We start from the raw sequence: 15,383 nt of genomic DNA on the forward strand, positions 1-15,383 counted from the left end.
CCTGGTGGCCAACTACAAGAAACGTCTGACCTCTGTGATTGCCAACAAGGGTTTTGCCACCAAGTACTAAGTCATGTTTTGCAGAGGGGGCAAATACTTATTTCCCTCATTAAAATGCAAATCAATTTATAACATTTTTGACATGCGTTTTTCTGGATTTTTTTGTTGTTATTCTGTCTCTCACTGTTCAAATAAACCTACCATTAAAATTATAGACTGATCATTTCTTTGTCAGTGGGCAAACGTACAAAATCAGCAGGGGATCAAATACTTTTTTCCCTCACTGTATGTGAATGAGGCACAGGAACGAGGTTTCGCTGAGAAACATGTGAACCTTGAGAGAATTAGGAAAATGACAAACAATTTTGCTAAGAATTTAAGGGGTGCTAAGAATGACAAGCTGATGTTCTCCTAAATAGAAGGGTTGTGTTGTGTCTGCACATTTAAGGCTACATTTAGAACGATACAATGAGAAACCAATTATATGGGTGCCCAGAATGCAGGCCTGATGTCTTACCAGAACTCGGTTCTCCAGTTTGTCACCTTTGACCTCCAGTTTCAACCTCTTCTTCAGGGTGAGCTTGATCTTCCCTCCCACGGCATCTCTCACACTCTCTAGGAGGAACAATTGGAAGATTAACACTGATATGATCATTACATTTTATTTTACATTTTAGTCATTTAGCAGACGCTCTTATCCAGAGCGACTTACAGTTAGTGAGTGCATACATTTTTTTTTTCATACTGGTCCCCCGTGGGAAACGAACCCACAACCCTGGCGTTGCAAACGCCATGCTCTACCAACTGAGCTACACGGGACATGCTATCGTTTCATCTAGTGCATGTGCAGGGCTAGGATTATTGGAGGCCTTTACAAATTCCAAAATAACCCACGTATGCCTGGCCTGGGACATCATGAATAACAGAAGCAGAACATTTTCTGAAATGCTTTTTGATAGGAAAACAACCCAAATTGGGATCCATTTTGCCTGCTTTTAGGTGTTTTTCAAACAGTTGTTGCATCAAGAGTGGACCTAATGTCACTCAAAAACCTCATAAGTGGGTTTCCCCCTGGCCATATGGCAGTGTCAGGGAGGTTAGTAATTCCACATTGGTGCACTTTTTCCTCCCATGTAGTAGCAGTCAGAGTAATACCATTGCTAAATTTCGGACCCAACACAGCTTTAAGCAGCTTCGGGATTCTTACAGGTTTCATGACTGTTGTCAAATTTATATTAAGAGGGAAGCTGGTCTGTTTTGGTGAGGCACTTCTAATTTGTAGTCTTGTTTTTCCAGGGAATCCTGGCAAGAGTGGGGGAAATTTTTGATGACATCAATCTTGAATTCTCCACTCTCTGGACATGAGGTCATCAACTCAGATCAAAACATTTACAGACAGGGAGATTTCCAAAAATGGCTCAGACTGCTTTGAACAACATGTATTTATGTATCCACATTTCTCTGAAATAATTATTTCTGAAAACAGTTTTTTGCAGTTGTGATCGTTTTCATGTTGGTTCCATAACTTTATCAGTGTCCATTCACAAAACTAAAATTCTACATTTTGAAAGAACTGTGAGGAAAAAAGTGAATATGTCTGTTAGGGCTTGTTGTACTCCATGTCCTGTGTTTTGCATACTATGACAATGGTCCATCCATACACTGGTCTATCCTAGAGGAGGCCTGTGTCTTCCCATTGAGTTGGTGCGTTCAAGATAACTGGGAAAAATAAGAGGTCAAATCATGACGTCAGTGATCTTCAGCTCGGAAAGTCGTAGCTCAAGAAAGAGGGCAGAGTTCCCGAGTTCGAATTGGATGACCGTTCAAAACAATTTTTCCCCAGTCGGAGCTGTTTTTTCCCCCCCAGAGTTCCCAGTTGTCTTGAACGCACTGAAGTCGGAAATTTCAGAGTTCCGAGTTGTTATGAACGCAGCATAGGTCATCCCATTGGTGTCACACTCTGCGGGAATTTCGCAAGACACGCCTCCAGTTCTTCTCCCAAATTTAGTGTACAGAGGTATATGGGTATAGAGTACCAGAGTATGAGTCATAATACCGATAAAACCTAGCGGTCAAACAGGGAAATGGTTCCAATGGTTTTTCCACCATTCGTTTTCCCAATAAGGGATTTTAGAAACACTGTGTTTTGTGTAGGCTTACCCTGGCGTGACGTTTTGATAACAGTGTATATCTCTCTCTAGGACAAGGTGACTTTTATCAAGGTGCATTCGGAAAGTATTCAGACCCCTTCCCTTTTTCCACACTGTTACATTACAGCCTTATTCTAAAATGGATTAAATAAAAAATATGTCCTCATCAATCTACACAACATACCCCATAATGACAAAAAGAAAACAGGTTTTAATATATTTTTTTAATTGACAGTGCAGGTCAGAGCAAAAACCAAGCCATGAGGTCAAAGGAATTGTCCATAGAGCTCCGAGACAGGATTGTGTTGAGGCACTGATCTGGGGAAGGGTACCAAAAAAATGTCTGCAGCATTGAAGGTCCCCAAGAACAAAGTGGCCTCCATCATTCTTAAATGGAAGAAGTTTGGAACCAGCAAATTCTCTAAAACAACGTTGGAGGCAGCTTATGGTAGAGAAATGAACATTCAATTTTCTGGCAAGAGCTCTGGTGGACATTCCTGCAGTCAGCATGCCAATTGCACACTCCCTCAAACATTTTGACATCTGTGGCATTGTGTTGTGTGACAAAACTGCACATTTTAGAGTGGCCTTTTATTGTCCCCAGCACGAGGTGCACCTATGTAATGATCATGCTGTCTAATCAGCTTCTTGATATGTCACACTTGTGAGGTGGATGGATTATGCTGGCAAAGGAGAAATGCTCACCAACAGGGACGTAAACAAATGTGTGCACAATATTTCAGAGAAATAAGCTTTTTGTGCATATGGAACATTTCTGGAATATTTTATTTCAGCTCTTGAGACATGGGACCAACACTTTACATGTTGTGTTTATATTTTTGTTCAGTGTAGTAACGAATAAATGGACAAAATGTATTTAAATTGACAATTCTGTGAACTGTCTTGTGCAAGTTTTAAATTGGTGTCACCTAGAGATGACGTGCAGGAGCTTGCAGGGATTTTGCATGATGTCTACTTTGATGCTAATTAGCATTTTCGAATCAGAGTAAATAGAGCTGAATATATTGATAAAAGTCACCTTGCCTGAGAGAGATTTACTTGGTTATGAAAATGTCACGACAGGGTATGCCTACACGAAACACAGCCCTTATTTGAAGTGCTTCTAAAATCCCCTATGTGAAAAATTCATGATGGAAAAACGATTGGAACCATTTCCCTGTTTTGACGCTAGGTTGTATGGGTATTATGACACCTCCACTGTTGGGCTCTATCAGATGCACCTCGAAAACTTGAGAAACAGCTGACATGCATGTTTTTCACCATAGTCGTTTATCAATTTGAAATTAACAATTCCAATGCAAGACTAGTCATTTTAGCCAAAATAAATAACATTACTGTTAAAACGTTTCTTACCCAGCAACTCGTTAGGAAAATCCGTATTTTCTTCAGTCATGTTTAAGAATTACGAGTGTTGTGTACTGTTAAAAAGGCACAACAACAAAAACTAAGCACGACATGGACTAACATGTAAAGTTATCCAGCGACGAGTAGCCTAGTCCAGTTTCTTGACTACCTGGGGTCGTTTTTACTTTCTCCATTCACCCTCGAGTGCGTCAGAGCAAGGTACCTTTATCGACGCATCTCAACAGTCTTGGAGCTCAAGCACTGAAATGAAGGAATAAAATGACACGAGGAAATTGAAGACACCATTTTAAACGCTAAGGACTAGCCTACTCTACGAGTCTGTTGCAGAAAGAATCACGTACTTTCAGCCAACTCGTGAACGATCCCTCACTCCCTCAAAAAAGGTAGGCTACTCAAGAAAGGAAAATGTGACACCTGGTGGCATTATACAACATCTGTCTTACTGTGCAGGTAAAGTACCACTAAAGAGTAGGCTACTACAGTACAGTGAAGTCGTTACCGTAGGTTAATACAACTGATGATTACTACTTCAACAACTTAAATGAATGGTTAATTACGTTTAGTTATTACGCCGGCAATAATGTTCAAAACACAATATAGGACACACTGTCATATGTCGCCGACATTTTAATGCAACTTCGAAGTTGTAGGCTACAGTTGCAGGCTATAGCTATACATAACTTTTGCCTCTTGGAGTGCTTTTGAGCCAAAACGGGCCCCCAAATGGACAGAAATATTGTCCAGAAATGACCTAATTGAATAGAAAGAGCCACACCTTCCCACACTCATGAGCAAAATCATATTGTTTTCTATGGATTTGTGTTTTTTTATGAGATAAAAATGTATGAATATATATAACCATAAAACAAACATTCAAGCGAAATTTTGACATAAACAATTAGTAACTACAGTTCCATAGTGTAGCTAAAGGAAAGTCCTTGGGGGATTCCATGCCACCATAGCCTGAAAATATGTTTGATATCTCAGATTGTTCTGGCAATACTCACATAGAAACTTCATTGGGAGGAAGGATGTTTGACATGCTTTTTACATTTGTATCACACATTTTATTTTATTTTTTATCATGATGAACGCTGACCCTCAACACAAGGGCCTCTCAGGGGTGTGGGCTTAGTCCCCTCCTGTACTCCCTGTTCACCCACGTCTGTGTGGCCGCGCACGACTCCAACACCATCATTATGTTTGCTGACGACACGACGGTGGTAGGCCTGATCACTGACGACGATGAGACAGCCTATAGGGAGGAGATCAATGACCTGGCAGTGTGGTGCTAGGACAACAACCTCTCCCTCAACATCAGCAAGACAAAGGAGCTGATCGTAGACTACAGGAAACGGAGGGCTGAGGACTCCCCCATCCACATCGACGGGGCTGTAGGGGACCTCTATACCAGGCAGTGTCAGAGGAAGGCCCTAAACATTGTCAAAGACTCCAGCCTCCCAAGTCACAGACTGATCTCTCTGCTACCGCACGGCAAGCTGTACCGATGCACCAAGTCTGGAACCAACAGGACCCTGTAGAACTTCTACCCTCAAGCCATAATACTGCTAAACAGTTAACCAAATAGCTACCCGGACTATCTGCATTGACCCTTTTTGCACAACTCTTTTGACTCATCACATACGCCGCTGCTTCTGTTTATTATCTATCCTGTTGCCTAGTCACTTTACCCCTACCTACAGTATATGTACATACAGTATCTACCTCAATTACCTTGTACCCCTGCACATCGACTCGGTACTGGTACCCCGTGTATATAGCCAAATTATCGTTACTCATTGTGTATTTATTCTTCGTTTTGTTATTTTTCTCAATCATTTTTCTATTTTTCTCTCTGCATTATTGGGAAGGGCCCATAAGTAAGCATTTCACTGTTAGTCTACACCTGTTGTTTACTAAGCATGCAACAAATAACATTTTCTTTTATTTTGATTTTATTTTGATTGGCCATTTTAGACCCTTTTTAGAACTACAGTGGGGGGAAAAAGTATTTAGTCAGCCACCAATTGTGCAAGTTCTCCCACTTAAAAAGATGAGAGAGGCCTGTAATTTTCATCATAGGTACACGTGAACTATGACAGACAAAATGAGATTTTTTTTCTCCAGAAAATCACATTGTAGGATTTTTTTATGAATTTATTTGCAAATTATGGTGGAAAATAAGTATTTGGTCAATAACAAAAGTTTCTCAATACTTTGTTATATACCCTTTGTTGGCAATGACACAGGTCAAACGTTTTCTGTAAGTCTTCACAAGGTTTTCACACACTGTTGCTGGTATTTTGGCCCATTCCTCCATGCAGATGTCCTCTAGAGCAGTATATAATATATAATATAATATGCCATTTAGCAGACGCTTTTATCCAAAGCGACTTACAGTCATGCGTGCATACATTTTTGTGTATGGGTGGTCCCGGGGATCGAACCCACTACCTTGGATGTTTTGGGGCTGTCGCTGGGCAACACGGACTTTCAACTCCCTCCAAAGATTTTCTATGGGGTTGAGATCTGGAGACTGGCTAGGCAACTCCAGGACCTTGAAATGCTTCTTACGAAGCCACTCCTTCGTTGCCCGGGCGGTGTGTTTGGGATCATTGTCATGCTGAAAGACCCAGCCACGTTTCATCTTCAATGCCCTTGCTGATGGAAGGAAGTTTTCACTCAAAATCTCACGATACATGGCCCCATTCATTCTTTCCTTTACACGGATCAGTCGTCCTGGTCCCTTTGCAGAAAAACAGCTCCAAAGCATGATGTTTCCACCCCCATGCTTCACAGTAGGTATGGTGTTCTTTGGATGCAACTCAGCATTCTTTGTCCTCCAAACACGACGAGTTGAGTTTTTACCAAAAAGTTATATTTTGGTTTCATCTGACCATATGACATTCTCCCAATCCTCTTCTGGATCATCCAAATGCACTCTAGCAAACTTCAGACGGGCCTGGACATGTACTGGCTTAAGCAGGGGGACACGTCTGGCACTGCAGGATTTGAATCCCTGGCGGCGTAGTGTGTTACTGATGGTAGGCTTTGTTACTTTGGTCCCAGCTCTCTGCAGGTCATTCACTAGGTCCCCCCGTGTGGTTCTGGGATTTTTGCTCACCGTTCTTGTGATCATTTTGACCCCACGGGGTGAGAGCTTGCGTGGAGCCCCAGATCGAGGGAGATTATCAGTGGTCTTGTATGTCTTCCATTTCCTAATAATTGCTCCCACAGTTGATTTCTTCAAACCAAGCTGCTTACCTATTGCAGATTCAGTCTTCCCAGCCTGGTGCAGGTCTACAATTTTGTTTCTGGTGTCCTTTGACAGCTCTTTGGTCTTGGCCGTAGTGGAGTTTGGAGTGTGACTGTTTGAGGTTGTGGACAGGTGTCTTTTATACTGATAACAAGTTCAAACAGGTGCCATTAATACAGGTAACTATTGGAGGACAGAGGAGCCTCTTAAAGAAGAAGTTACAGGTCTGTGAGAGCCAGAAATATTGCTTGTTTGTAGGTGACCAAATACTTATTTTCCACCATAATTTGCAAATAAATTCATAAAAAATCCTACAATGTGATTTTCTGGATTTTTTCTCTCGCAATTTGTCTGTCATAGTTGACGTGTACCTATGATGAAAATTACAGGCCTCTCTCATCTTTTTAAGTGGGAGAACTTGCACAATTGGTGGCTGACTAAATACTTTTTTCCCCCACTGTATACATGCTTCCTGTAAGACCCTATAATCTGTAAACCGTACATGATACAGACTACATCTTGGTGTCATTATACTCCTTATAGTCACAGTGTCCTCTAAAATATGGACTATGTCTTGATTCTGAAATAACATTTTTCACATTCATTTATTCAAGATAAATAATACTAATATTAATGTCTCAAAAGTACCCTTTTTGATTGTGTTAATTTTAAAACATTGTTTGGACCCAGAGTGGGCTCTCTGCTAATTCTGAAGGTGTGATTTGTTTTATGAGCACCACCAACACAATAAATCGGAAAATGGATTCAAAGGGAACTACCACTGCTGGTCATTTGCTGAATGTGCAATCCTAAAGGAGGGCTGTGTATACAATGGCTCATATCATTAAAGTACCAGAAAGCCCACTCTGGAAATTTGATGTGTTTGGAGAGTATATTGTTACAAACAATGTAAAAAAAACAAGACAAATCTAAAAGGGTACTTTTGAGATATTAATATCAATATTTGTAATGTTAAATAAATAAATATTTAAAAAATTGTTTGTGATACAAATGTAAAAAGCATGTCAAATGAAGTTACTATGTGAGAATTGCCAGAAGAATCTGAGATACCAAAAATATTTAGTTTAATCCACGGCCCTTCCTTTATTCATAAAATAAAAAATAATTCCATCCATTTCTTTCTTGGAAATTCAACATACTGTAGTTCAACATCCACCTACTAAAGGGGAGCGAATGAGGGCAGAAGGGAGAGAGCGGAAGCAATTTTTCTGGAACAAAACCCAGCCTTTGTTGGGACAAGCAAACTCTTCCTGCCTTTGAACAACCTGACTATTTTCTCCCCATGTTGACCCCTGTCTTACATTAACACACTCAAACAGGTCATTTGATTGTTGTTCATGTTTTGGCCACAAGATAGCAACAGATCCTTATAATCTTGAAGAGAATCAAATTGCACGGCATTCCATTTCCTGGCCATCCCCAAAAGTTAGCATTTATGATATGATGACACAGTGGGTCTCATTACAACATTCTGGCTACTTTTTGGTACACTAATGTACAGCTCTGATGAAATTGATGACAGGAGGCCTATGTGGTTCAAATTACAGTGAATTTGCAGTTTCCTTTGTAGTCTCTTCATTATTAACATCATTGGCCACATTACTTTTCCTGGTCTTTGGTTTTAATGAGAAACTCTGCAGCAGACAGTGGTTGGATTCAGCTGTGTAGAAGTGAAGGTATCCTGTGCTTTTTCCCCAAAAAGACTTTGCTTTGTAGGCCACCAAAATAAACAGTCATTACAATTATATTTGATCTGGCATAAGTTGCTGGTTAAGATACAATGTTCTATACCTTTTTCAATATGGGTAAGTTTATGTGTAGCAGCCTACTCTTGAACTGAAGTGACCAAGTCGGCCTTGCCCTTGACCCAAGTACATTGCTCAGGACCATGATGACATACAGTGCATTCGGAAAGTATTCAGACCCCTTGACCTTTTCCACATTTTGTTACATTACAGCCTTATTCTAATTCTGGAGGAAATCTGTCACCATCCCTACGGTGAAGCATGGTGGTGGCAGCATCATGCCGTGGGGATGTTTTTCAGCGGCAGGGACTGGGAGACTAGTCAGGATCAAGGCAAAGATGAACGGAGCAAAGTACAGCGAGATCCTTGATGAAAACCTACTCCAGAGCGCTCAGGACCTCAGACTGGGGCGAAGGTTCACCTTTCAACAGGACAACGACCCTAAGCACACAGCCAAGACAATGCAGGAATGGCTTCAGGAAAAGTCTCTGAATGTCCTTGAGTGACCCAGCCAGAGCCCGGACTTGAACCCGATCGAACATCTCTAGAAAGACCTGAAAATAGCTGTGCAGCAGCAGTCCTTGTCGATTATTGTCCCATGTCCATTGGTCTCGTGAGTACTGTGTATTGTGCTCTGGTTGTTTACGGGTCTCGTCCCATGTATTGTGTAGAGGTTACACCTCGCTCTTTGTTTGGGTTACATCCCTTTTGTATATACACTGCTCAAAAAAATAAAGGGAACACTAAAATAACACATCCTAGATCTGAATGAATGAAATAATCTTATTAAATACTTTTTTCTTTACATAGTTGAATGTGCTGACAACAAAATCACAAAAAAATTATCAATGGAAATCAAATGTATTAACCCATGGAGGTCTGGATTTGGAGTCACACTCAAAATTAAAGTGGAAAACCACACTACAGACTGATCCAACTTTTATGTAATGTCCTTAAAACAAGTCAAAATGAGGCTCAGTAGTGTGTGTGTGGCCTCCACGTGCCTGTATGACCTCCCTACAACGCCTGGGCATGCTCCTGATGAGGTGGCGGATGGTCTCCTGAGGGATCTCCTCCCAGACCTGGACTAAAGCATCCGCCAACTCCTGGACAGTCTGTGGTACAACGTGGCATTGGTGGATGGAGCGAGACATGATGTCCCAGATGTGCTCAATTGGATTCAGGTCTGGGGAACGGGCGGGCCAGTCCATAGCATCAATGCCTTCCTCTTGCAGGAACTACTGACACACTCCAGCCACATGAGGTCTAGCATTGTCTTGCATTAGGAGGAACCCAGGGCCAACCGCACCAGCATATGGTCTCACAAGGGGTCTGAGGATCTCATCTCGGTACCTAATGGCAGTCAGGCTACCTCTGGCGAGCACATGGAGGGCTGTGCGGCCCCCCAAAGAAATGCCACCCCACACCATGACTGACCCACCGCCAAACCGGTCATGCTGGAGGATGTTGCAGGCAGCAGAACGTTCTCCACGGCGTCTCCAGACTCTCTCACGTCTGTCACATGTGCTCAGTGTGAACCTGCTTTCATCTGTGAAGAGCACAGGGCGCCAGTGGCGAATTTGCCAATCTTGGTGTTCTCTGGCAAATGCCAAACGTCCTGCACTGTGTTGGGCTGTAAGCACAACCCCCACCTGTGGACGTCGGGCCCTCATACCACCCTTATGGAGTCTGTTTCTGACCGTTTGAGCAGACACATGCACATTTGTGGCCTGCTGGAGGTCATTTTGCAGGGCTCTGGCAGTGCTCCTCCTTGCACAAAGGCGGAGATAGCGGTCCTGCTGCTGGGTTGTTGCCCTCCTACGGCCTCCTCCACGTCTCCTGATGTACTGGCCTGTCTCCTGGTAGCGCCTCCATGCTCTGGACACTACGCTGACAGACACAGCAAACCTTCTTGCCACAGCTCGCATTGATGTGCCATCCTGGATGAGCTGCACTACCTGAGCCACTTGTGTGGGTTGTAGACTCCGTCTCATGCTACCACTAGAGTGAAAGCACCGCCAGCATTCAAAAGTGACCAAAACATCAGCCAGGAAGCATAGGAACTGAGAAGTGGTCTGTGGTCACCACCTGCAGAACCACTCCTTTATTGGGGGTGTCTTGCTAATTGCCTATAATTTCCACCTGTTGTCTATTCCATTTGCACAACAGCATGTGACATTTATTGTCAATCAGTGTTGCTTCCTAAGTGGACACTTTGATTTCACAGAAGTGTGATTGACTTGGAGTTACATTGTGTTGTTTAAGTGTTCCCTTTATTTTTTTGAGCAGTGTATATACATGTGTTTGTGTTGGGTGGAGTAATAAAACCCCTAATACGTATTCCTGCACCTGTCTTCTAATCATTATACAACGTGACAAGTATCACTGATATAGCCAAACAAAAATGCTGTGTAATGTGGATAACATTGTGTACTGTCAGTGATGATAATGGCCGTGACTGGTGAAAATGTGGCGTACTACCTTAAAAGTATGGGTATGTACTGTATGTGGTATATCACACAAAAAGGGGTCGTGATCAAGTCTGATAAAACGCAAAGGTACTGAAGAACAGGTAATGACTAAGCAAATACTACAACACTGTGTTGAGTATTTATTTCCTAGGTGATCACTGTGCACTCGGTGAAGAACATGGAGGAGCAGTTCTTTAAAACATGAACATTCAGAAGCAAACATCTTATAGCCTATAGCTCAGGTTATTGTCTGTAGCCTAGGAGTAAGTGATAACCTAGATCTGGGTGATGATTTCGTATAACATAATACTGTATTAACAGGTTGGGTTATTGACTGGATTATTTGATTGCGTATTGTTTGTGTAAATGGAGAGTTTGTTTGTCACGCCCTGACTCAGGGGACGGTTATTTGTTGAGTCAGGGTGTGTATATTTCGTGTTGTGTTTATTTCTATGTTTAGTTTCTAGATCGTTTAGATCTATGTTGGCCAGGGTGGTTCCCAATCAGAGGCAGCTGTAGCTCGTTGTCTCTGATTGGGGACCATACTTAGGCAGCCTTTTGGCACCAGTCAGTTGTGGGATCTTGTTCCGTGTGAGGTATGTTATTTTGTCTACCTTGGACTTCACGTTTCGTTTGTTGTTTTGTCGTGTGTTCAGTACGTAAATAAATATGAATACATATCACGCTGCGCCTTGGTCCTTCTCGTTAATGAACGATCGTGACATTGTTATGTTATTTGAGTGGAGAAAGCACTGTACTCATGTCAATGCCAGAGAGTTATTAAATTGAAAACTTTCAGCTGAAGTAATAATTTCAACTCTTCACAATGCAAGGCAAGGAAGTCAAGTGTGTTTAGGCACAATACATTTGTGTATGTTGAATTGTTTGAATTGACTCATGAACTGACTACACATTCCAAGGGTAAGACTCATTGAGAAATGACTAGCAGATCAGAAACTTGTACTGTAAAGTGTATCAATACCATGTATTCGAAATATAGTCTATTTGGTTGTGGGTGCCGAGATTACTGCAACTTTTCACAAATACAAAAATAGCTACTTTGAAGTGTAGAGAGACATTTATGTAAAAGTAGGCAAAAGTAATTGTGTCTCACATGAACAATTACATGAAAAGGATGTTTAAGCAAGAATAATCGGCGGAACATACATATAAATAATGGAATAAAGGTATACCCAAACGCGCTTCAGCCCAGTTTAAATGAAAAAGCTGGTTAGTCCCGTCAATAAATCTATCAGATTTACACAGCAACATAGTGCTCCTTTTTTCTTTTATTCTTCTGGAGAGTTACCAGTTGAAGTATCCTGGGGGAAGGAATGTTTTTTGGATAGTTATAAATAATTTGTACACTGCAAATTGACCACAAGAATCCCAAACAGATATAGTATTTGACAAAAACTGAATAATTTCAAACCTTGATTACATTGGGATATGATCACATATGCCTATATTTATGCATAGGAATACTTGGGAACATACACTACATGACCAAAAGTATGTGGACACCTGCTCGTTGAAGATCTCATTCCAAAATCATGGGCATTAATATGGAGTTGGTCCCCCCTTTGCTGCTATAACAGCCTCCACTCTTCTGGGAAGTCTTTCCACTAGATGTTGGAACATTGCTGCGGGGACTTGTTTCCATTCAGCCACAAGAGCATTAGTGAGGTCGGCACTGATGTTGGGCGATTATGCCTGGCTCGCAGTCGGCGTTCCAATTCATTCCAAAGGTGTTCGATGGGGTTGAGGTCAGGGCTCTGTGCAGGCCAGTCAAGTTCTTCCACACCGATCTCGACAAACCATTTCTGCATGGACCTCGCTTTGTGCACGGAGGCATTTTCATGCTGAAAAAGGAATGGGCCTTCCCCAAACTGTTACCACAATGTTGGAAGCACAGAATCGTCTAGAATGTAATTGTATGCTGTAGCGTTAAGATTTCCCTTCACTGGAACTAAGGGGCCTAGCCCGAACCATAAAAAACAGCCCCAGACAATTAATCTTCCTCCACCAAACTTTACAGTTAGCACTATTCATTTGGGCAGGTAGCGTTCTCCTGGCATCTGCCAAAGCCAGATTTGTCCGTCGGACTGCCAGATGGTGAAGAGTGATTCATCACTCCAGAGAACACGTTTCCACTGCTCCAGAGTCCAATGGCGGCGAGCTTTACACCACTCCAGCCGACGCTTGGCATTGCGCATGGTGATCTTAGGCTTGTGTGCGGCTGCTCGGCCATGGAAACCCATTTCATGAAGCTCCCGACGAACAGTTCTTGTGCTGACGTTGCTTCCAGAGGCAGTTTGGAACTCTGTAGCGAGTGTTGCAACCAAGGACAGACAATTATTATGCGCTACGCGCTTCAGCACTCGGCGGTCCCGTTCTGTGAGCTTGTGTGGGCTACCACTTCGTGGCTGAGCCGTTGTTGCTCCTAGACGTTTCCACTTCACAATAACAGCACTTACAGTTGTCCAGGGCAGCTATAGCAGGGCAGAAATTTGACGAACTGACTTGTTGGAAAGGTGGCATCCTATGACTGTGCCACGTTGAAAGTCACTGAGCTCATTCTACTGCCAATGTTTGTCTACGGAGATTGCATGGCTGTGTGCTCGATTTTATACACCTGTCAGCAACGGGTGTGGCTGAAATCCACTAATTTGAAGGGGTGTCCACAGACTTTTGTTTATTTATGTCCAACGAAAATTATATAGGCCTATAAAAACACACACACACACACATACATATATACATGCATACATACATACATATATAGATTTATGATGATTATTATAATAATTGTAAAAAATATATTACTTTTTTTGCTCAGAAGACTTTGGGGGCCAAATAAAATCACGGCCGCATATTGCGGAACCCTGGTCTAGACTGTATAGCCCACATACCCTATAGTGGTCCTCTGTAGCTCAGCTGGTAGAGCACGGCGCTTGTAACGACAAGGTAGTGGGTTCGATCCCCGGGACCATCCATACGTAAAAATGTATGCACGCATGACTGTAAGTCGCTTTGGATAAAAGCATCTGCTAAATCGCATATTATACACTGCTCAAAAAAATAAAGGGAACACTTAAACAACACAATGTAACTCCAAGTCAATCACACTTCTGTGAAATCAAAGTGTCCACTTAGGAAGCAACACTGATTGACAATAAATGTCACATGCTGTTGTGCAAATGGAATAGACAACAGGTGGAAATTATAGGCAATTAGCAAGACACCCCCAATAAAGGAGTGGTTCTGCAGGTGGTGACCACAGACCACTTCTCAGTTCCTATGCTTCCTGGCTGATGTTTTGGTCACTTTTGAATGCTGGCGGTGCTTTCACTCTAGTGGTAGCATGAGACGGAGTCTACAACCCACACAAGTGGCTCAGGTAGTGCAGCTCATCCAGGATGGCACATCAATGCGAGCTGTGGCAAGAAGGTTTGCTGTGTCTGTCAACGTAGTGTCCAGAGCCCTGGGTTCCTCCTAATGCAAGACAATGCTAGACCTCACGTGGCTGGAGTGTGTCAGCAGTTCCTGCAAGAGGAAGGCATTGATGCTATGGACTGGCCCGCCCGTTCCCCAGACCTGAATCCAATTGAGCACATCTGGGACATCATGTCTCGCTCCATCACCAACGCCACGTTGCACCACAGACTGTCCAGGAGTTGGCGGATGCTTTAGTCCAGGTCTGGGAGGAGATCCCTCAGGAGACCATCCGCCACCTCATCAGGAGCATGCCCAGGTGTTGTAGGGAGGTCATACAGGCACGTGGAGGCCACACACACTACTGAGCCTCATTTTGACTTGTTTTAAGGACATTACATCAAAGTTGGATCAGCCTGTAGTGTGGTTTTCCACTTTAATTTCGAGTGTGACTCCAAATCCAGACCTCCATGGGTTGATAAATTTGATTTCCATTGATCATTTTTGTGTGATTTTGTTGTCAGCACATTCAACTATGTAAAGAAAAAAGTATTTAATAAGATGATTTCATTCATTCAGATCTAGGATGTGTTATTTTAGTGTTCCCTTTATTTTTTTGAGCTGTGTATTATTATATTATTATATGAAACATTTAAAATGGACACCTGTTGAACTGAATTACGTTTTGCTGTCAAGATATGTTATTCAGAAGATGGGGATGAGAGGCTACTTTAACCCATTTTAGGTTACTTCAACTAACCGCTCACAGAGTTTGGATTGTTGGTCTATATATTCCAGTTTACGCTGTAGTTTGTCTCCTGCATTGCGGGCCCCTATCTTCCTCAACATCTCCGGAAGTTTCCTAACTTGGTCTTTCCCTGCACCTTGGTCCCAACTGTTCATAAAGTCGTTAAGACCC

General features: G+C 42.4%; 1 protein-coding gene across 1 annotated transcript in view; it reads right to left on the reverse strand.

Annotated features, from left to right (window-relative positions):
- Positions 1–3,875, reverse strand: part of carmil1 (capping protein regulator and myosin 1 linker 1) — a 32,548-nt gene extending 28,673 nt beyond the window's left edge. The window contains exons 1-2 of the mRNA XM_084158109.1: positions 3,525–3,875; positions 518–615 (exon numbers count right to left, since the gene is read on the reverse strand). Coding sequence (XP_084014235.1) covers positions 518–615; positions 3,525–3,564 — 138 coding nt within the window. The 5' untranslated portion in view covers positions 3,565–3,875. The remainder of the gene's footprint in view (positions 1–517; positions 616–3,524) is intronic.
- Positions 3,876–15,383: the final 11,508 nt, after the last annotated feature.

The sequence above is a fragment of the Coregonus lavaretus genome, assembly GCF_964263955.1.
Source record: "Coregonus lavaretus genome assembly, chromosome: 3".
NCBI classification, from domain to species: Eukaryota; Metazoa; Chordata; class Actinopteri; order Salmoniformes; family Salmonidae; genus Coregonus; species Coregonus lavaretus.